The 21,400-nt window shown below is 43.0% G+C and overlaps 1 protein-coding gene across 1 annotated transcript; it reads left to right on the top strand.

Annotated features, from left to right (window-relative positions):
* The first annotated feature begins 2,012 nt into the window (after positions 1-2,012).
* Positions 2,013-21,388, top strand: ldha (lactate dehydrogenase A4). The gene is made up of 8 exons (XM_023984700.1): positions 2,013-2,133; positions 14,485-14,610; positions 17,148-17,265; positions 17,525-17,698; positions 18,064-18,237; positions 18,372-18,489; positions 20,188-20,311; positions 20,928-21,388. Exons 2-8 carry the CDS (start codon positions 14,485-14,487, stop codon positions 21,090-21,092), a joined length of 999 nt encoding a protein of 332 aa, XP_023840468.1. The 5' UTR covers positions 2,013-2,133; the 3' UTR covers positions 21,093-21,388.
* Positions 21,389-21,400: the final 12 nt, after the last annotated feature.

Below are 21,400 nucleotides of genomic sequence, written 5' to 3'. Positions count from 1 at the left end.
GGTTGATCAGAGACTCACCAGCAGCAAGAGCGACATCATTGATGTATACAGAGAAGAGAGTCGGTCCAAGAATTGAACCCTGTGGCACCCCCATAGAGACTGCCAGAGGCCCGGACAACAGACCCTCCGATTTGACACACTGAACTCTATCAGAYAAGTAGTTGGTGAACCAGGCGAGGCAATCATTTGAGAAACCAAGGCTGTCGAGTCTGCCGATGAGGATGTGGTGATTGACAGAGTAGAAAGCCTTGGCCAGGTCAATGAATACAGCTGCACAGTATTGTTTCTCATCGATGGCGGTTAAGATATCGTTTAGGACCTTGAGCGTGGCTGAGGTGCACCCATGACCAGCTCTGAAACCAGATTACATAGCGGAGAAGGTATGGTGGGGATTCGAAATGGTCGGTAATCTGTTTGATGACTTGGCTTTCAAAGACCTTAGAAAGGCAGGGTAGGATAGATATAGGTCTGTAGCAGTTTGGGTCAAGAGTGTCCCCACCTTTGAAGAGGGGGATGACCGCAGCTGCTTTCCAATTTTTGGGAATCTCAGACGACACGAAAGAGAGGTTGAGCAGGCTAGTAATAGGGGTGGCAACAATTTTGGCAGATCATTTTAGAAAGAAAGGGTCCAGATTGTCTAGCCCGGCTGATTTGTAGGGGTCCAGATTTTGCAGCTCTTTCAGAACATCAGCTGACTGGATTTGGGAGAAGGAGAAATGGGGAAGGCTTGGGCGAGTTGCTGTGGGGGGTGCAGTACTGTTGACCGGGGTAGGGGTAGCCAGGTGGAAAGCATGGCCAGCCGTAGAAAAATGCTTATTGAAATTCTCAATTATAGTGGATTTATCGGTGGTGACAGTGTTTCCTATCTTCAGTGCAGTGGGCAGCTGGGAGGAGGTGTTCTTATTCCCCATGGACTTTACAGTGTCCCAGAACTTTTTTGAGTTTGTGTTGCAGGAAGCAAATTTCTGCTTGAAAAAGCTAGCCTTGGCTTTCTAACTGCCTCTGTATATTGGTTTCTAGCTTCCCTGAAAAGTTGCATATCACGGGGGCTGTTCGATGCTAATGCAGAACGCCATAGGATGTTTTTGTGGTGGTTAAGGGCAGTCAGGTCTGGAGAGAACCAAGGGCTATATCTGTTTCTGGTTCTAAATTTACTGAACTACTGATCACAATGACTGACCTTAACCACACGACCACATGGATTAACAGATCTTATCTTTTGTTCTACCTAATTTTGTGGTAGTGGTCAGTAGTTGTAGTCAGCAGCTGTGGTCAGTAGTTGTATGGTCTGTGTTTATCCAAAAACATCATTCATTTCCACATAGGCTTTGTCCAACTAAGTATGGCGGAGTTAGTGCCTACAATTTGTATTTATTTATTAAGGATCCCCATTAGCTGCTGCCTTCTTTCCCAGTATATGCTCTTCTTGGGTTCCAAACAAATTAAGGTAAAAATTATAATTAAATAAAACGGTTGATATAACATTACACCACCACATATGTAAAATACAACATTTGTAATACCAACTTACATTTATGTGTGTGGACTGTGTGTCCTGATGTATGCGTTTGTGTGTGCATATGGATGTTTGTGTGTGTGTGTCTCCTCACAGTCCGCATTGTTCTATAAGGTGTAGTTTTACCAGTTTTTTTATCTGATTTTACTGCTTGCATGAGTTACTTGATGTGGAATAGTGTTCCATGTAGTCATGTCACTGTGTAGTACTGTGCGTTTTCCAGAGTCCGTTCTGGACTTGGGGACTGTGAAGAGACCCTTAGTGGCATGTACAGTATGCATTGGTGTCTGAGCTGTGTGCTAGTCGTTGGCGAGCCTGCCCACAGCTGACCCCGCCCCGTTCCTTGTGCCACAGTGAGTGGCTTCTCCATCCCATAGCACATTCGCTCAGCATGGACATGACATTTAACACGGGACACCGGGGACCCTCCCAGTGTGTCATGTAATCACGCAGCGTCTACCGTGCACCTCTCTGCTGCTTAAATACCAGGAACCTCCCCCACACACGCCAGTGCCACAGAAAAGCTGCATCCAGCCAGGGAAGAGGCCAGCCAAAGACATTCCAACTCGCATTTCAGTGTTGTTTCCACATTACTTTCACGAAACTAAACCTTCAAGGTGAGACATCGGATTTTGTGATCAAGTAGGCCTAATGGGAAAACATCAGACAAGATGTTATGCGTTTTGGTGAAATTCTGGGAATAATGGCCTGCAGTAGTTGGTTTATGAAGTGAAATATAAAAGTTTCATAAGGGCATGATCAATGGTCATGTTTTACAGCTGATAGGTGTACGGTGACTTGAGGTTGACTAGGTGGACTTGAACTTGAGAAGTATACTCTGCTTACTTATTGCTACAATGTTAAGTGATGGAGATGCCTTGCGCTCACAGAGAGGGGTGTATCACATGTACCAATTAGCTAGCAGTTTCTTTAGCTTTTTCAGTGATTGGTTTCCAGGAAGCAGATGATCGAAAACTAGATTATCACAAATTGTTGTAAAAGCAGGCATACACATTTCCTCCAGTTGTGCAAGTCTTTGAATGTGGAAAGAGTATGAGAACATGAGGCTCTTGATACAGCGCACTGCGTGTTTGCCAGACTTTTGTGATTTTTCTTTACGGTGGTTCATTTGGGCAACTACAGTCTGGTTATAACCAGCGAAAAGGTTAGATGTACAGTAATAGTGGTAATTATGGTAACCTAGAGGAAATGTATCTCGCTCTGAATAGTCTACCGCTCTACCTCAATCTGTATGCAGCCTGTTGCTGTATTAAGCATTTTAATTGCTTATGCTAAACATTTTGAATAAGACTAGTAATAGGCCCTAGACCTAATAGTAAATAGGCTGGTTATTGATCAAAGGATACATTTGTGAAATTGCCAACTAGGCTACTGTCTAATAGTACAACATGTCCTTATTATGGAAGGTCTTAATTATTATCCAGTTTATTTTGCCAATATTTCTAAGCTCTGTACATTTCCACTTATCCACTGAAGTTGACAAATTATATATATTACTAATTTGCTAAATTGTTTTATTTCATATGGGACTGCCACAAACTGACAGATATGAAGAGCTTGCTATATGTTTTCAGACAATAAAAAAAGGACTAGATTGTGCCAAGAGCCATGCCCATCTGTGTTGCTATGCATCTTGGTAATGTTAGTTCATTAGCTTTCCTGCACAAGACCACTTGGTTTGATGTGCGTATGCTTAAATCATAGTTCTGCACTGAGTTTATGCCAACATACATTGTTTTATAGCTTTACTCGGGTAATTAAATAATGGTAGCCGTGGAATGTATCCTTTTAAAGAACTCTCGCATCCATGCCCAAGTGGCTCGTGCCAATGATTATCCTGCACCCTAATCGTCACCTCTATGGGGGGGAGGCTGAACCATATTTACATTGATGGCATACAGTGCTTTTTTCCTTTGGGATAATAGCCCACTATTGAACAACTAGTACCTTCTTGGAAGACCTGTGATCACTTGACATTACTGACTGTGCATTTATATGGCAACATTATGATTACACAGGAAATATCTACAGAGTTTAAGACTCAGTAGCCTGAGTGCTATCATGCCACCTCCTTGTTACTCATTCATTGTCATGTTTGGCTTGAACAATTAACAATGGATTTAGCAAGAGCACAAACAGATTTGGGACCAGGCTAAAAATGTTGGCACTGTTCGAATATGCTCAAATGCATTCTTCCTTCTTTCCTCCCAAATCCTTACAAAAGTAGCTGATCTAACATGATTTTATAGGAATGATATGAAGACTATTTGAACTGGGCCAGTCTCTCATTGCTTTCATGTCAACAACAAGCGGTGTCACACAGTCTTGTCAGGTGTCTTTTATGACACACAGCAGAAACACAAATTAGAGGCTGGCAGATAGGTAAGACTTTGACACAGATGTTTGGAGCAACAGATAGTCCGACGACCGTCGGACTGAGTCAGAACTGGCACACTCTGGCCAGGGGTGGTTCAGTGTTCTAAGCCGCTGCCTCTGGATAACATGTACTGTACGGTGTACTACCATTGTGAGCATGGGTTTTAATCTGACACAGTTCTCTAACACTTTTTCTCTCCTATCTACTCTGTATTTTTCTGTGTTTATTGGATAGAGAGCAAAGGGAGTGGGACTACCCCACTCCTTAAAGACTGGCACTGCCTGAAGACGAGTTCGTAAACACGTTATTTGTCGCATACACACTTAGCAGGTGTTATCGCAGGTGCAGCGACAATCTTATGTTCCTAGTTCCTATCAATCAATGCAGTAAATGTCAAATAAGCACACAATAACACCAATTTTATTAAAATCAAACATTTAGTACAGTAGTAGAGTTACTTGATGTGGATAAATAATATGTCAAACTTATTAGTGACCAGTGTTAAATCCCTAAGGTGCAGGGTAGAGTACCCGGTGGTAGCCGGCTAGTGACAGTGACTAAGTGGCAGAGCACAGTCGTGGCCAAAGGTTTTGAGAATGACACAAATATTAATTTCCACCAAGTTTGCTGCTTCAGTGTCTTTAGATATTTTTGTCAGATGTTACTATGGAATACTGAAGTATAATTACAAGCATTTCACAAGTGTCAAAGGCTTTTATTGACAATTACATGAAGTTGATGCAAAGAGTCAATATTTGCAGTGTTGACCCTTCTTTTTCAAGACCTCTGCAATCCGCCCTGGCATGCTGTCAATTAACTTCTGGGCCACATACTGACTGATGGCAGCCCATTCTTGCATAATCAATGCTTGGAGATTGATAGAATTTGGGTTTTTGTTTGTCCACCCGCCTCTTGAGGATTGACCACAAGTTCTCAATGGGATTAAGGTCTGGGGAGTTTCCTGGCCATGGACACAAAATATCGATGTTTTGTTCACCGAGCCAATTAGTTATCACTTTTGCCTTATGGCAAGGTGCTCCATCATGCTGGAAAAGGCATTGTTCGTCACCAAACTGTTCCTGGATGGTTGGGAAAAGTTGCTCTCGGAGGATGTGTTGGTACCATTTTGTATTCATGGGTGTGTTCTTAGGCAAAATTGTGAGTGAGCCCACTCCCTTGGCTGAGAAGCAACCCCACACATGAATGGTCTCAGGATGCCTTACTGTTGGCATGACACAGGACTGATGGTAGCCCTCACCTTGTCTTCTCCGGACAAGCTTTTTTCCGGATGCCCCAAACAATCGGAAAGGGGATTCATCAGAGAAAATGACTTTACCCCAGTCCTCAGCAGTCCAATCCCTGTACCTTTTGCAGAATATCAGTCTGTCCCTGATGTTTTTCCTGGAGAGAAGTGGCTTCTTTGCTGCCCTTCTTGACACCAGGCCATCCTCCAAAAGTCTTTGCCTCGCTGTGAGTGCAGATGCACTCACACCTGCCTGCTGCCATTCCTGAGCAAGCTCTGTACTGGTGGTGCCCCGATCCCGCAGCTGAATCAACTTTAGGAGACGGTCCTGGCGCTTGCTGGACTTTCTTGGGCACCCTGAAGCCTTCTTCACAACAATTCAACCGCTTTCCTTGAAGTTCTTGATGATCCGATAAATGGTTGATTTAGGTGCAATCTTACTGGCAGCAATATCCTTACCTGTGAAGCCCTTTTTGTGCAAAGCAATGATGACGGCACATGTTTCCTTGAAGGTAACCATGGCTGACAGAGGAAGAACAATGATTCCAAGCACCACCCTTCTTTTGAAGCTTCCAGTCTGTTATTCAAACTCAAATCAGCATGACAGAGTGATCTCCAGCCTCATCAACACTCACACCTAGAGAATCACTGACATGATGTCAGATGGTCCTTTTGTGGCAGGGCTGAAATGCAGTGGAAATGTTTATTGGGGATTCAGGTAATTTGCATGGCAAGGAGGGACTTTGCAATTAATTGTAATTCATCTGATCACTCTTCATAACAATCTGGAGTATATACAAATTGCCATCATACAAACTGAGGCAGCAGACTTTGTGAAAATTAATATTTGTGTTATTCTCAACTTTTGGCCACGACTGTAGGGTACTGGGCAGAGGGCAGGGTACTGGGCGGAGGCCGTCTAGTGGTGGCTGTTTAACAGTCTGATGGCCTGGGGATAGAAGCTGTTTATCAGTCTCTTGGTCCCAGCTTTGATGCACCTGTACTGTCTCTGCCTTCTAGATGGTAGTGGAGTGAACAGGCTGTGACTCGGGTGGCTAAGGTCCTTAATAATCTTTTTGGCCTTCTTACCATATGGGTGACATATGACCTATAACACGACTATTCAAACCCATGGGCCTTGAGGGTCAGAGCACATGAATGACCTACTGTGAACATCTGCTGTGACACTTGACACCAATTGGAGCTCGCTGAGTGCTCGCTGGCATGTTGGTTGGGTTTTCAAGTGCTCGTTACCAGCCACGTGCGGGCGACAGTGGCTATGAGCATGTCCCAAATGGTACCCTATTTTCTACATAGTGAACTACTTTTGACAAGAGCCATATGGGCCCTCGTCAAAAGTAGTGCACTATGTAGGAAATAGGGTGCCATTTGGGACACACTCTCGTTTTCAAGTAAAGTGAATGTCACAGTATACTGAACCGCGATATATGATAATGTCATCGCGCAACGGTCCTTCACCGGTAGAAGATCAAACGTGAATACCCCCGGCTCATTGACGAGTAGTGAATTAATAGTATGGTAACAGGTGTGATGGCTCCAAGATTTGAACTTAGACTGATGGTGAAGTTTGGTGTCAGCACATGGATACCCCATTCCCTCTCTTCTCTCTTCCCCCCCTCTCTCCTTTTCTTTCACTCTCTTGTCCACTTTCTTTCTCTCTCGTACAGTATCACTTTCAGTTATTAAAGCGCTAAGTATTCTTTTTACTACTGGATACACCTCTTCCCCAATGGGCAATGTTATATATCGACATCATCACTTTGTGCAACACTAAGCAATGTAGAAACAGGAACTTATCTTAATGCCCATCATTTTGAAAGTATTGTTTTTCCAAATTGCACCAATTAATAGCTAAATGGCACCATGTAGTTACTCTTTTATAAAGCTTCTATTGTAGTGGGCATTTCCATGTTATAAAGAGGTCCCTTTATAGGTCCCTTCCTTTTTTCAATATTTACTAACGACATGCCACTGGCTTTGAGTAAAGCCAGTGTGTCTATGTATGCGGATGACTCAACATTATACACGCGAGCTGTGTGCTCAGCCTTTGAGCGAGCGAGGGAATATGATTTTGATAGCTGGCACTGGTCTGAATGATTCGACTGCCCCCGCATGGAGAGAAAGAGAACTGTGTGTTTTTTCCTTGAATGTATCGAAATGTGAATTTCCTTTTGCGCAGGAATGTTTTCCGTGATAATTAAGATCTGTACATGCCTGTGTCCATATTCACACAATGCTGGAGTAGCTAAGTCATCAAGGTGATGTGATGGTAACAGGCCCCAACTAGCACTTACCCTCATTCTCCCCGAACCAGGAAGAATAAATAGCGCCCATGATGCAATCGCCACTCCATAATAGTGAGCCATGGCAACCAGAAACAGGTCCAGGCAGAGGGTGGGAGATAGATAAGCATCGCTATGGAGACCCAGCGTCGCTGTCGGTCGAACAGAAGATAAGGATTGGATGATGGCCTGCAGAGTTGGGCAAAATAACTTACTGTTAGCAACCAAGACATTTTAAATAGGATTTGAATATGATAAAAGAAAAGTCATTGAGTTGAAAATGCCTTGTTACTAAACAATGTGGGGAGGATAACTGCATAGAAAAGATAAAGCTCATGCTTTATTTATTTTTTAAAGCTGACAATATCCAGTGCATAGTAGCTGACAGAAACGAAGGACTAATAATACAAAATAAATATATACACTACCGGTCAAACATTTTTGAACACCTACTCATTATTCAAGTATTTATTTATTTTTTTACTATTTTCTACATTGAAGAATAATAGTGAAGACATCAAAACTATGAAATAACATATGGAATCATGTAGTAACCAAAAAAAAGTGTAAAATATATTTTATATTTGAGATTCTTCAAATAGCCTCCCTTTGCCTTGATGACAACTTTGCACACTCTTGGCATTCTCTTAACCAGCTTTATGAGGTAGTCACCTGGAATGCATTTCAATTAACCGGTGTGCCTTCTTAAAAGTACATTTGTGGAATGTCTTTCCTTCTTAATGTGTTTGAGCCAATCAGTTGTGTTGTGACAAGGTAGGTGTGGTATACAGAGGATAGCCATAATTGGCAAAAGACCAAGAAGAGCTCTTCTTATGGCAAGAAGAGCTCAAATAAGCAAAGAGAAACTTGAATGTTTCTTCAAGTGCAGTTGCAAAAACCATCAAGCGCTATGATGAAACTGGCTCTCATGAGGATTGCCACAGGAAAGGAAGAGCTAGAGTTACCTCTGCTGCAGAGGATAAGTTCATTAGAGTTACCAGCCTCAGTAATTGCAGCCCAAATAAATGCTTCAGAGTTCAAGTAACAGACATCAACATCAACTGTTCAGAGGAGACTGCATGAATCAGGCCTTCATGGTCACATTGCTGCAAAGAAACCACTACTAAAGGACACCAATAAGAAGAAGAGACTTGCTTGGGCCAAGAAACACATGCAATGGAAATTAGACTGGTGGAAATGTGTCCTTTTGGTCTGGAGTCCAAATTGGAGATTTTTGGTTCCAACCGCCATGTCTTTGAGAGACATGGTGTGGGTTAATGGATGATCTCCGCATGTTTATTTCCCACCGTAAAGCATGGAGGTGGGAAATAAACCTAGCAGCATTGCAGTTCTTGACACAAACAAGATCGCCTGCCACTCCTATTTGCCACATCTTCAATTTAAGCCTACGAGAGTGTGTCTCCTCAGGCCTGGAGGGAAGCAAAAGTCATTCCCCTACCTAAGAATAGTAAAGTCCACCTCACCAGCTCAAACAGCCGACCAATCAGCCTGTTACCCTTAGTAAACTTTTGGAAAAAATTGTGTTTTACCAGATACAATGCTATTTTACAGTAAACAGACATCAGACTTTCAGCAAGCTCATAGGGAAGTACATTCAACAAGCACAGCACTTACACAAATGACTGATGATTGGCTGAGAGAAATTGACAAAAATATTGTGGGGGCTGTTTTTGATATTCAGTGCTGCTTTTGATCTTATTTGGGACAAATCATTCACTAAACCCTAAACCTCAACTAAATCTTGTAATGAATAAGTTGGAAATTGAGTAAGTTGAGGTGACTAAACTGCTTGGAGTAACCCTGGATTGTAAACTGTCATGGTCAAAACATATTGATACAACAGTAGCTAAGATGGGGAGAAGTCTGTCCATAATAAAGCGCTGCTCTACCTTTTTAACAACACTATCAACAAGGTGATAAAGGCCCTAGTTTTGTCACACCTGGACTACTGTTCAGCTGCCACAAAGAGAGACTAATGAAAATTACAATTGGCTCAGAGCTGGGCAGCACGGCTGGCCAGTAAATGTACACAGGGAGCTAACATTAATGACATGCAAGTCAATCTCTCATGACTCAAAGTGGAGGAGAGACTGACTTCATCACTACTTATTTTTGTAAAAAGTGTTGACAAGCTGAATGCACCAAGCTGTCTTTTTAAACTACTAGCAAACAGCTCAGACACCCATGCATACCCCACAAGACATGCCACCAGAGGTCTCTTCACAATCCCCAAGTCCAGAACAGACCACTGGTGGAAAGTACTTAAGTAAAAATACTTTAAAGTACTACTTAAGTAGTTTGTTGGGGTATCTATACTTTACTACTTATATTCTTGACAACTTTTACTTCACTACATTACTAAAGAAAATATTATACTTTTTACTCCTTACATTTTCCCTGACACCCGAAAGTACTAGTTATATTTTGAATACTTAGCAGGACAGGAAAATTGTCTAATTCACACACTTATCAAGAGAACATCCCTGGTCATCCCTAATGCCTCCGATTTGGCAGACTCACTAAACAAACGCTTAGTTTGTAACTGATGTCCGAGTGTTGAAGTGTGCCCGTCTATCCGTAAATTTAAAAAACAAGAAAATCACTGCTTAATATAAGGAATTTTGGTTCTCATGGTTCTCACCCACTTCCATAGACTTACACAGTAATTATGACATCTTCCGGAAGAGGTCATCCAACCGATCAGAGATCTTGCAGCATGAGTTGACATGTTGTCCATCCAATCAAAGGATCAGAGGATGAAAAGCATAAGCTACAGCTATCTAGCACTGCAGTGTATAAAATGTGGTGAGTAGTTCAATCAAAGCGAGAGATAGATAATAGTTGAACAGTTTTGAACAAATTAATTTCTTTAAAAATGAAGGAGAAGCTAGCTAATACAGCTAGCTAGTTTAGTGTATTCAAACACCCGGCTAAAACAGAAAGGGATGGTATTTTAACTAGCTGGCTATGCCTATCCAACACTGTAGCTCTTCTAAGTCAAGGTAAGCTTTGTGTAATTAACTTTTTGCCACCAGGGCCCGCCGGTGTAACTGCTAAACTGCTCGCTGACAGTACACTGTACTGCATGATTGTAAATAAAGGAAAGGGGGATACCTAGTCAGTTGTACAACTGAATGCCTTCAACTGAAATGTGTCTTCCGCATTTAACCCAACCCCTCTGAATCAGAGAAGTAATAGGGGGCTGCCATAATCGACATCCACGTCTTAGGCGCCCGGGGAACAGTGCCTTGCTCAGGGGCAGAACAACAGATTGTAGCAGGTTTACTAATGCGTGAGTTTTAGTAGCTATGTTGACTACTTATGACTTTAGCTAATATGATGTAGGCTGTGCGTAGCGGTTAGATATGAAGGTTTGGCTTGGAAAGGTTTTTTCACCTGGTCACAGACAGCTGATGTGTTGTGACCCTCAACCCAACTTCCTCCAACATATTCAAAATAATTCAAATTTCCCCAAAAACAAATAAACAAAAAAAAAACAATCCCGGCTCCTAGCAGTAGCCCCGTGTCCCCCAGCCGACTGTCCGCCCCTCAAACTCGGCAGCCCTGGTACCTGGGGAGCAATTTAAGAGGAAAGAGGCACAGACAGCCCGTAGGGGTCAACAGAGAAAAGGTACAAGCTAGGTTAAAGGAGCACGGGACAGAGCATCAGCAATGATATTATGGTGATGGAGTGTCAGAAAACAAAACAGYGTAGTTTCTAARAAGAGCTACCAATTCATCACGTTTCTCAGAGTCTAAATGGTCTACKAAAACCCCAAWGTTTTGCAAAGTCTGGGAGTTTTTCAACCGACCTTGTAAGACCTCATCCGAAACTTTAACTTCCTCCTCTTCTCCCCCTCCACCAAATTAAAGCCATAAGATGCAGTGACTGGAGCAGCAGTTAACGCTGASCTCACCGCTGGAGTGCCTTCAACTGTGCTTAGATCACGGGAGTGATAAGATTTTAACAAGTTCACATGGCATAATTTAGAGGACTTCCTATGACTAGGGGTTTCAATAAGATAGTTCAAATCTGACACTTTACGCAACACAGTGAAAGGACCACAGTATTTTGCCTGAAAAGGTGAACTTACAAGAGGCAGAAGAGCAAGTACACGATCACCGGGACTAAACTCAGGCAGCTCAGCCTGTCCGTCATATTTCAGTTTCATTTTCCGTTTTCCGATACCCCCATTTCCAAATAATAAATAACGTGTTGTGTCAGGTGTCGTACTGGCGTGGTGTCGTACTGACGTTGGAACTGTTCTTCAGCTGGCCCACACTCATTTGTTGGGGGCGCTCCTGGGAATGGAGAAGACCCGGGAACAGTTCGCCGCCCAGGATGAGGCGGGCCGTGGAAGACTATTGCCGCAGCTGCCAGGGGTGTCAAATCACCTCCCCAAAAGCACACTTATGGAACCCATTGGTTACACTACCAATCATTGGCGTGCCGTTTGAATTTATCGCCATTCATCGCCAAACCGTCCAGAGAACAGTACATCAATGTGTATAGGGGGCTGCTCCTTCTGCTGTTTCCTGAAGTCCACGGTCAGCTCCTTTGTTTTGTTGACATTGGTTGAGAAACCTCTCATTCTCCTCACCTCCTCACCTCCTCCCTGTAGGCTGTCTCGTCATTGTTGGCAATCAGGCCTACTACTGTTGTGACGTTTGCTAACTTGATGATTGAGTTGGAGGTTTGCGTGGCCACTCAGTCATGGGTGAACGGGGAGTGCAGGAGGGGGCTGAGCACGCATCCTTGTGGGGCCCAAGTGTTTAGGATCAGCAAAGTAGAGGTGTTGTTTCATACCTTCACCACATGGGGGCAGCCTGTCAGGAAGTCCAGAACCCAGTCGCACAGGGCGGGGTTCAGCTTAAGCTTAATGATGAGCTTGGAGGGTACTATGGTGTTGAATGCTGAGCTATAGTCAATGAACAGCATTCTTACATAGGTATTCCTCTTGTCCAGATGGGATATGGCAGTGTGCAGTGCGATGGCGATTGCATTGTCTGTGGATCTATTGGGACGATAAGCAAATTGAAGTGGGTCTAGGGTGTCAGGTAAGATAGAGGTGATATGATCCTTGACTAATCTCTCAAAGCACTTCATGATGACAGAAGTGAATGCTATGGGAGATAGTCATTTAGATCGGTTACCTTTGCTTTCTTGGGTACAGGAACAATGGTGGACATTTTGAAGCATGTGGGGACAGCAGACTGGGTTAGGGAGAGATTGAATATGTCCGCAAACACTCCAGCCACTCCAACCTTGACTTTGTTGTCCTTTGGAAGTATACTTGGGGTCATTGTCCATTTGGAACACCCATTTGCGACCAAGCTTTAACTTCCTGACTGATGTTTTGAGATGTTGCTTCAATATGTCCCTCATTTTCTTCCCTCATGATGCCATCTATTTGTGAAGTGCACCAGTCCCTCCTGCAGCAAAGCACCCCCACAACATGATGCTGCCACCCCCGTGCTTCATGGTTGGGATGGTGTTCTTCGGCTTGGAAGCCTCCCCCTTTTTCCTCCAAACATAACGATGGTCATTATGGCCAAACAGCTCAATTTTTTTTTTCTCATCAGACCAGAAGTAATTTCTCCAAAAAGTACAGTCTTTGTCCCCATGTGCAGTTGCAAACCGTAGTCTGGCTTTTTTATGGCGGTTTGGAGCAGTGGCTTCTTCCTTGCTTAGCGGCCTTTCACGTTATGTCGATATAGGACTCGTTTTACTATGGATATAGATACTTTTGTACCTGTTTTCTCAGCATCTTCACAAGGTCCTTTGCTGTTATTCTGGGATTGATTCGCACTTTTCTCACCAAAGTACGTTCCTTCCTGAGCGGTATGACAGCTGCGTGGTCCCATGGTGTTTATACTTGTGTACTATTGTTTGTACAGATGAACGTGGTACCTTCAAGTGTTTGGAAATTGCTCCCAAGGATGAACCAGACTTGTTGAGGTATACAATTTGTTTTCTGAGGTCTTGGCTGATTTCTTTAGATTTTCCCATGATGTAAAGCAAAGAGGCACTGAGTTTGAAGATAGGCCTTGAAATACATCCACAGGTACGCCTTGAATTGACTTAAATTATGTCAATTGGCCTATCAGAAGCTTCTAAAGCCATGACATAATTTTCTGGAATTTTCCAAGCTGTTTAATGGCACAGTCAACTTAGTATATGTCAACTTCTGACCCACTGGAATTGGGATACAGTGAATTATAAGCGAAATAATCTGTCTGTAAACAATTGTTGGAAAAATTACTTGTTTCATGCACAAAGTAGATGTCCTAACCGACTTGCCAAAACTATAGTTTGTTAACAAGAAATGTGTGGAGTGGTTGAATAACGCGTTTTAATGACTCCAACCTAAGTGTATGTAAATGTCAGACTTCAACTTTATATTTCCTTAGAAGCTGTGTAAATGAAATGTAAAGGCAATATTCACGCTTTAGCGGAGACTGCATTCATGATAAAAGCTGCATATGTCAGCTCAAATCGGAAATTAACTTAAAATTGATGTTGCGAAATCTGTAATGCTTCAGCTTAGAATTTTTTTTGAAAAAAGTTAACAATCTACACTTGAGTTATTTGACCATGTCAATAAAAAGAAAACAACCTAAGAATAACAATAGGTTTCACAGCTTTGTGATCATCTAATAATAATATATTGGATTTCTATAGTGTCTTTCTACGAACTGAGGTACTGAAACTGCTTTGCATAGTAAGGGGGAAACTCACCTTATCCACCACCATGATGATGCACGCAACCATTTTGTGCCAGAATGCTCACCACACATTAGCTAGCATGGTGTAGAGGCGTGGAGTGATATACATTATACCAATGAAGAAATTGTTTTGAGAGTTGTATTAGCAGTTATTCGTATTAGCAGTAGAGAAAAGTAGGTACCAGAGCACAGTGCTGTTTCTTGCTCTGAGAGGATGTACTGAAGGAAAGCTGAGGGGATCAGACTGACCCTCTCTCTTCCTCTTTATGTCTCTCAGATGACCACCAAGGAGAAGCTGATCACCCATGTCTTGGCTGGTGAGCCCGTTGGCTCCCGAAACAAGGTGACAGTGGTTGGCGTCGGCATGGTTGGCATGGCCTCCGCAGTCAGCGTCCTGCTCAAGGTAAGACCGATGGAGGGATGGATGGAGGGGGTAAGGTGTGATCAGGGTTGGGTATGTTACTTTCTAAATGTAATCCGTTACAGTTACTAGTGTCCCAAATTTTGATCAGTAACGTACCTTTTGGATTACACAAATTCAGTAACGAAATCGGATTACTTTTAGATTACTTTCCCTTACGAGGCATTAGAAAAATACAAAAATGAATATTACCAATTGAACGACATATATTGCAAGATAAATCAGTGTTAGAGTTAACATAGCTGGCCATAAATGGATGTTGCATATTAATTTATGGGTTGGTTATGGAGCCTTATTTTAACCCATTGCTTTCTACTACAGATAATAATATGATTAGGCTATATTTTTACATCTAAAAAAATCTGAAATATACATTTTCCATAAGCCAACAATTAAGAACTAAGATCTGACTTCCATAGAGTGAAGTTCTGTCAGCTAAGGACTTATTAGCCTACTCTGTTAATTTTTTTTGTCATGGAGGACTGATTGGGCTCATTGCTTAAAGTTGAAAAATTAATGCTGCTCTCATGGAATGGCATGCTTTAAGAACTACCGATTTGCACATAAAAATGTATTGATGTCATATGCTGCATTTGCTACAGGCAAATGTTTACATTTTTGTTGGTGACACTTTGATATCTCGATAATTTGCAGTTGTTTAAGTCTTTCAAAGGTGTTTGAGCATGTTACGTTAGGTCTATGGACATATTTTCCAAAATTAGATTGAGCAATTAAAGCTCCACTCGTGGTCTTCTTAAAGTAAACTCGTTTTTGACAGTATGGAGCACAATATCACAGAGAAGTTTAGAAGGGAGGAACTCCCTCAAGCTTTAATACCATAGGCTAGGATCCGCACTATGCAGCTATTGCCAGAGCACATTTTTCACTGGCTGTCCATGGGTTGCAAAAACAATGATTGACAGGCAGCTTAAACTTATTCAATACAACCATTATTGGGTTAAAATACAAAATATACAATTGTGTACAGTCATCCACAACAACCACAATACTCAAGGCATACATTTCTAAACGAGAGAGCAGCAGTGTGATTCACATCAATGTGCTACGTAGATATCAGTAATAACTGAATTGGGGATGGGGGAGATTTTTTGTTGTTATTCAGCCAGCAAGTCACTGAGACCACGGTGTCTTTTGCAGATGAGCCCTGCATGAACACATCAATAAACAACAATTACTCTATAAATATCTATAGAATTAAATTACACAAAATATGAAAACAAAATAAAATCATATAAAACAAACAAACACATTCTTCAGTAAAAAGGCCCTCTAACATCTGCCTGGATTACCCAAGAGGCACCAACTCCACCAACTTTAAAAAGGTCAGACACACCCTTGGGGACTGTTAAACGTTTGCATGCCGACAGTACTTACGCACCTCTGGACAGTGTCAGCAGTCAATCTCTTTTGTTTTCTCACAGCAAAGACCTTGGAAGTCGTCAGCCACTCAGACTTGCTAAAATACTTCAAACCAGAATGTGGCAGCATTGTTTGGCAATGCATTTCGGTTCATATTGCTCGTGGTCTAGATTCAAAGCTATCTGCGCTGTTGTTGCTATTTTGTAGAAAACCCTTGTTGATACTAGCCAGATGGCCACAGCTAGATAACTTGAACAAGAAAAGGAGAGCCGCACACACTAGGAGCTCTGATGCAATAATTTAATAACCTAATAACCAACATTTTCGACAGACAAGCTGTCTTCATCAGGGTATAACGACAAACCCTGCAGGTCCCTAGTTTATATAGTTTCAAAGGACACACAGGTGTCTGTAATCATGGCCGGGTGTGGCTTGAGATCATTGGTTAATTTACAGATATAAATAGAACATGTAAAAAACATGAATGGATAGCATACGATCACAGATACAATTTGGCTACATAGGCCTACAAACATTTACAATGAATAGCAAAATCACGTTGAAGTCTACGTTGAGACCGAAGGGAGCAAGGGTCTTTAAATGAAAGATCCAGGCAGCCTCTCGTTTTAACAATAAATTGTCACGGTCACCCCCGAGAAAGGGTGACGTGTTCGATGCCAATATAACGTAGGGACGAAATAGAGTGGTTCGCTTCCAAAAAGTAGGCCGCAACTGGATACGTCGAGTTTTTGCACCTAATGGTGCTACGATGCTCCGAGATTCTTACTTTTAATTTGGGCTTCATTTTACCCACATCGTTTTTGCCACAAGGACAGGTTATAAGGATCTTTCATGACATGGGGGGGTTAGCATACAGCATTGCACTTCATGTCTGAAATGTACAGTATATTCTATTTTATTAAATGTAGTGGTAAAATGGAGTGGATTTATAGAGCTAGTTTCCCCAGACACAGATTAAGCCTTGTCCGGGACTAACAAGCAGTTTCTATGGTGAAATTGCTTTTAGGCTAAGATTTAGCCTTCATCTCGTGTCCGGGAAACCGGCCTCTTAATCATATCCATATCCTTTTCTATATGGATTATATTCCTGAACCCTAACAAGCCTTGTGTTGACCCAGGACCTGTGCGATGAGCTGTGCCTGATTGACGTGATGGAGGAAAAGCTGAAGGGTGAGGTCATGGACCTGCAGCATGGCAGCCTCTTCTGCAAGACCCACAAGATCGTGGGCGATAAGGGTGAGTCATACACACTAACACACGCACACACACACACACGCACAAACGAGTTGTGTGCACTCACAAAGACACAAACAAACACACATATGCACAAACAAGTTGTGCACACACACACACACACTGATTTGTTGTGTGGGTGCTCGGAACCCTAGGTTGTATTTGTGTGTGTTTAATGTGCATCTTTACCTTGAGTTGCCCACTGTTATATAATCGAACCCTGGTTACATTGTGTGTGTGTGTGTGTCCTCCCCCACTCCAGACTACAGTACAACCGCCCACTCCAAGGTGGTGGTGGTCACCGCCGGTGCTCGTCAGCAGGAGGGCGAGAGTCGTCTGAACCTGGTGCAGCGCAACGTCAACATCTTCAAGTTCATCATCCCCCAGATCGTCAAGTACAGCCCCAATGCTATCCTGCTGGTCGTCTCCAACCCCGGTACAAGAGGGCAGGAGGGAGGGATGGAGGGAGTCATTTGGTTAAACATGATCCAGTGACTTGATCATTACTCTAGTATTGTGCGAAGTCATTGACAGGTTTGAATAAGATGTTAGTGCTGGCCTGCTCACTCCGTAGCTCTCCAGGGCCAGGTTACATTATCAGGAACAACTGCATGGTCTTTTTCCTGACAACTACGGTCCATACTCCAATCAGCAAAGTCAACGCTGGCTATATAGTGAACATTTATACATATGAAAATGTAATTTAAGGGGTATGGTTATGGTTAGGGTTTGTTTTCTTAACTCAAATTGTGATAACATTTGTAACCCCCCCTTCTCCTTTCTCTCCTCTGCCTATCCCAGTTGACATCCTGACCTACGTGGCCTGGAAGCTGAGCGGTTTCCCCCGTCACCGCGTCATCGGTTCCGGCACCAACCTGGACTCCGGTCGTTTCCGCCACCTTATGGGCGAGAAGCTGCACCTTCACCCCTCCAGTTGCCACGGCTGGATCATTGGAGAGCACGGAGACTCCAGTGGTATGTTGGCTATGGCTTCAAATCCACTCCGGAACTGTCTCTCTGTCCATACCATATTGTGGAAACCCTTCATGGACATTGGTCTATGACAGAAAGGTAAATGACTGGATACCTGTCTCTTCTCTTACTCCCAGTGCCCGTATGGAGTGGCGTGAACGTTGCTGGTGTTTCCCTGAAGGGCCTAAACCCACACATGGGCACAGACGCAGACAAGGAGGACTGGAAGCATCTCCACAAGATGGTGGTCGATGGGTGAGTCTTATAAACACACATCGCTATCTGTTCCAACTACACTACCAAACGTATGTGGACACCTGCTCGTCAAACATCTCAATCCAAAATCATGGGCATTAATATGAAGTTGGTGCCCCGTTTGCTGCTATGATAGCTTCAACTCTTCTGGGAAGGCTTTCCACAAGATGTTGGAACATTGCTGCGGGGACTTGCTTCCATTAAGCCACAAGAGCATTAGTGAGGTCGGGCAGCAGATGTTGGATGATTAGCCCAGGGTCGCAGTCTAAGTCAGGGCTCTGTGCCGCCCAGTCAAGTCCTTCCACACCGATCTCGACAAACCATTTCTGTACGGACCTTGCTTTGTGCACGGGGGCATTGTCATGGTGAAACAGGAAAAGGCCTTCCTCAAACTGTTGCCAGAAAGTTGGAAGCACAGAATCCTCTAGAATGTCATCGTATGCTGTAGCGTTAAGATTTCCCTTCACTGGAACTAAGGGGCCTAACCAGAGCCATGAAAAACAGCTCCAGACCATTATTCATCCTCCACCAAACTGTACAGTTGGCACTATGCATTGGGGCAGGTAGCGTTCTCCTGGCATCCGCCAAACCCGTCGGACTGCTAGATGGTGAAGGGTGATTCATCCCTCCAGAGAATGTGATTCCACTGCTCCAGAGTCCAATGGTGGCGAGCTTTACACCACTCCAGCCGACGCTTGGCATTGCGCGCATGGTGATCTTGAGCAGCCACACACAAGCCTGGCCATGGATAGCCATTTTATGAAGCTCCCGACGAACAGTGCTTGTGTTGACGTTGCTTCCAGAGGCAGTTTGGAACTGGGTAGTCAGTGTTGCAACCGAGGACACACAATTTCTACACGCTACGTGCTTCAGCACTCATCGGTCCCATTCTGTGAGCTTGTGTGGCCTACCACGTCGCAGCTGAGCCGTTGTTGCTCCTAGATGTTTTCACTTCACAATAACAGCACTTACAGTTGACCAGGGCAGAATCCCCTATGGCGATTGCATGGCTGGCTGTGTGCTCGATTTTTGTCATCAACAGGTGTGGCTGAAATAGCCAAATCCACTAATTTGAAGGGATGTCCACATACTTGTGCATATATAGTGTACATCTGTCGAGGGTCGTTTTAAAAAGGAAAATTACCATTTCTTATTGGACAAGTTCCGATAGATACCCCCCCTTCCACACCAAAAAATAGATTCTTAGTCCAGGATTAGGCCTAATTGGAAACTGGTCCTTAGAGTTTGACTCCAAATGAATCAATAAATAACACAATAATAGAAGTAGAGAATAAATTACTTCACTCCCAATCAAATCCAATAGAGCTTGGAGGAATGAGGATGGAATTTGACCCTAGGCTAAGAGCCAGAAACATGCTGGAAGTAGCACAGTAAGTACTGACTACGCCATTGTGTTACGTGTTTACTGCACCTGGCATCTAGGTCTAAAACAGTTAAGTTGTTGATATGCAACGCTGCAGACTGTAAAGGTATAACTATTAATTACAAGTTAATAAAAGTGATTCACAACCCACTTTATAACTAGTTTCAAGGGCATTTGTCCCTGCTGTTTTCTAAATGTATTTTCCTGTAGTAGTTCTTAGCATTCACAATAGGAAAAACTATGCACTTTTCCTACGAAATTACAGTTTAAATGTGTTACAAACTCCTCTCCTCGTGTCTCTCTCTGTCATATAGTGCCTATGAGGTCATCAAGCTGAAGGGTTACACCTCCTGGGCTATCGGCATGTCTGTCGCTGACCTGGTTGAGAGCATCCTGAAGAACCTCCACAAAGTTCACCCCGTGTCCACCCTGGTCAAGGTAAGAAGTCCATCTGCCATGCTCTACATGTGCCTTGATGCCAAACATTTAAATTTTTCATTTTATATGAAAAAAATATATATATATATATTATCCAGGGTGACTTACAGGGAGTGCACTAATTTAGATACTACCATACTACTCGTAGCTAAGAGTGTGCTGAATCCATAACACTCCTGGTGGTTCCAATCAGGGGAAGAATACAGTAGAGCAGATGGTATAATGTATTAACAAACGGGCCAAAAACCTTTAGGTCTAAGAGGGTTGAAAGAAGATAGACGGATCTTTGGTTGTTGTAGCATAGCGGTAGGCGAACTCAACTTGACTGAAAAAGACAGTCAGCGCTCACAAATAAAGTATTTCTATTAATGTTATTCAAGAAAACTATTTGCTACACTGTATACCTAATGTGTGTTATGACTGAAGATGTAAGGATTAAGTTGGCTCTTCTTTATACATAAATACAGACATATCTGATAGCTTTATTTGGACCAACCATAGTCAAACAGATCAAGGCCACAGATGTATGGACTTGAGACACACACTAATATTACACCCACCGCCACTCCACTTGTGATCCATCCCTAATCACTCTCTCTTCTTCCCTCCCTCTCAGGGGATGCACGGTGTGAAAGACGAGGTGTTCCTCAGTGTGCCATGCGTGCTGGGCAACAGTGGTCTGACCGACGTCATCCACATGACCCTGAAGCCCGAGGAAGAGAAGCAGCTGATCAACAGCGCCGAGACCCTGTGGGGCGTGCAGAAAGAGCTCACATTGTAAAGCGGAGTGTTCATTTTATCAGCAATGAGACAAAATACTCAAATCACCTATTTTTCCCCAGACTAACACTAATGATAACGAGATGCCCTGAAAAACTATGACAAACACAAATTACTTTTCATTTTAGTCTACGAAAATGTGACAAGACTTCCACATGAGGCTATAATGGACATTCACGGTCGACTGATAACGAAAAGTAACGACGGACAAAAAAAAGAACCCCTGTGCCATCTGGATATACTTACGATACGATTTACTCCACCAACCAAATAAAACTACCAGGATGAAACAACCAATCTGTTTTCTCT

This window comes from Salvelinus sp. IW2-2015, linkage group LG4q.1:29 (genome assembly GCF_002910315.2).
Source record: "Salvelinus sp. IW2-2015 linkage group LG4q.1:29, ASM291031v2, whole genome shotgun sequence".
NCBI classification, from domain to species: domain Eukaryota; kingdom Metazoa; phylum Chordata; class Actinopteri; order Salmoniformes; family Salmonidae; genus Salvelinus; species Salvelinus sp. IW2-2015.
Note: the sequence above shows the minus strand (reverse complement) of the source record. Positions and strands in the feature narration are given on the sequence as shown.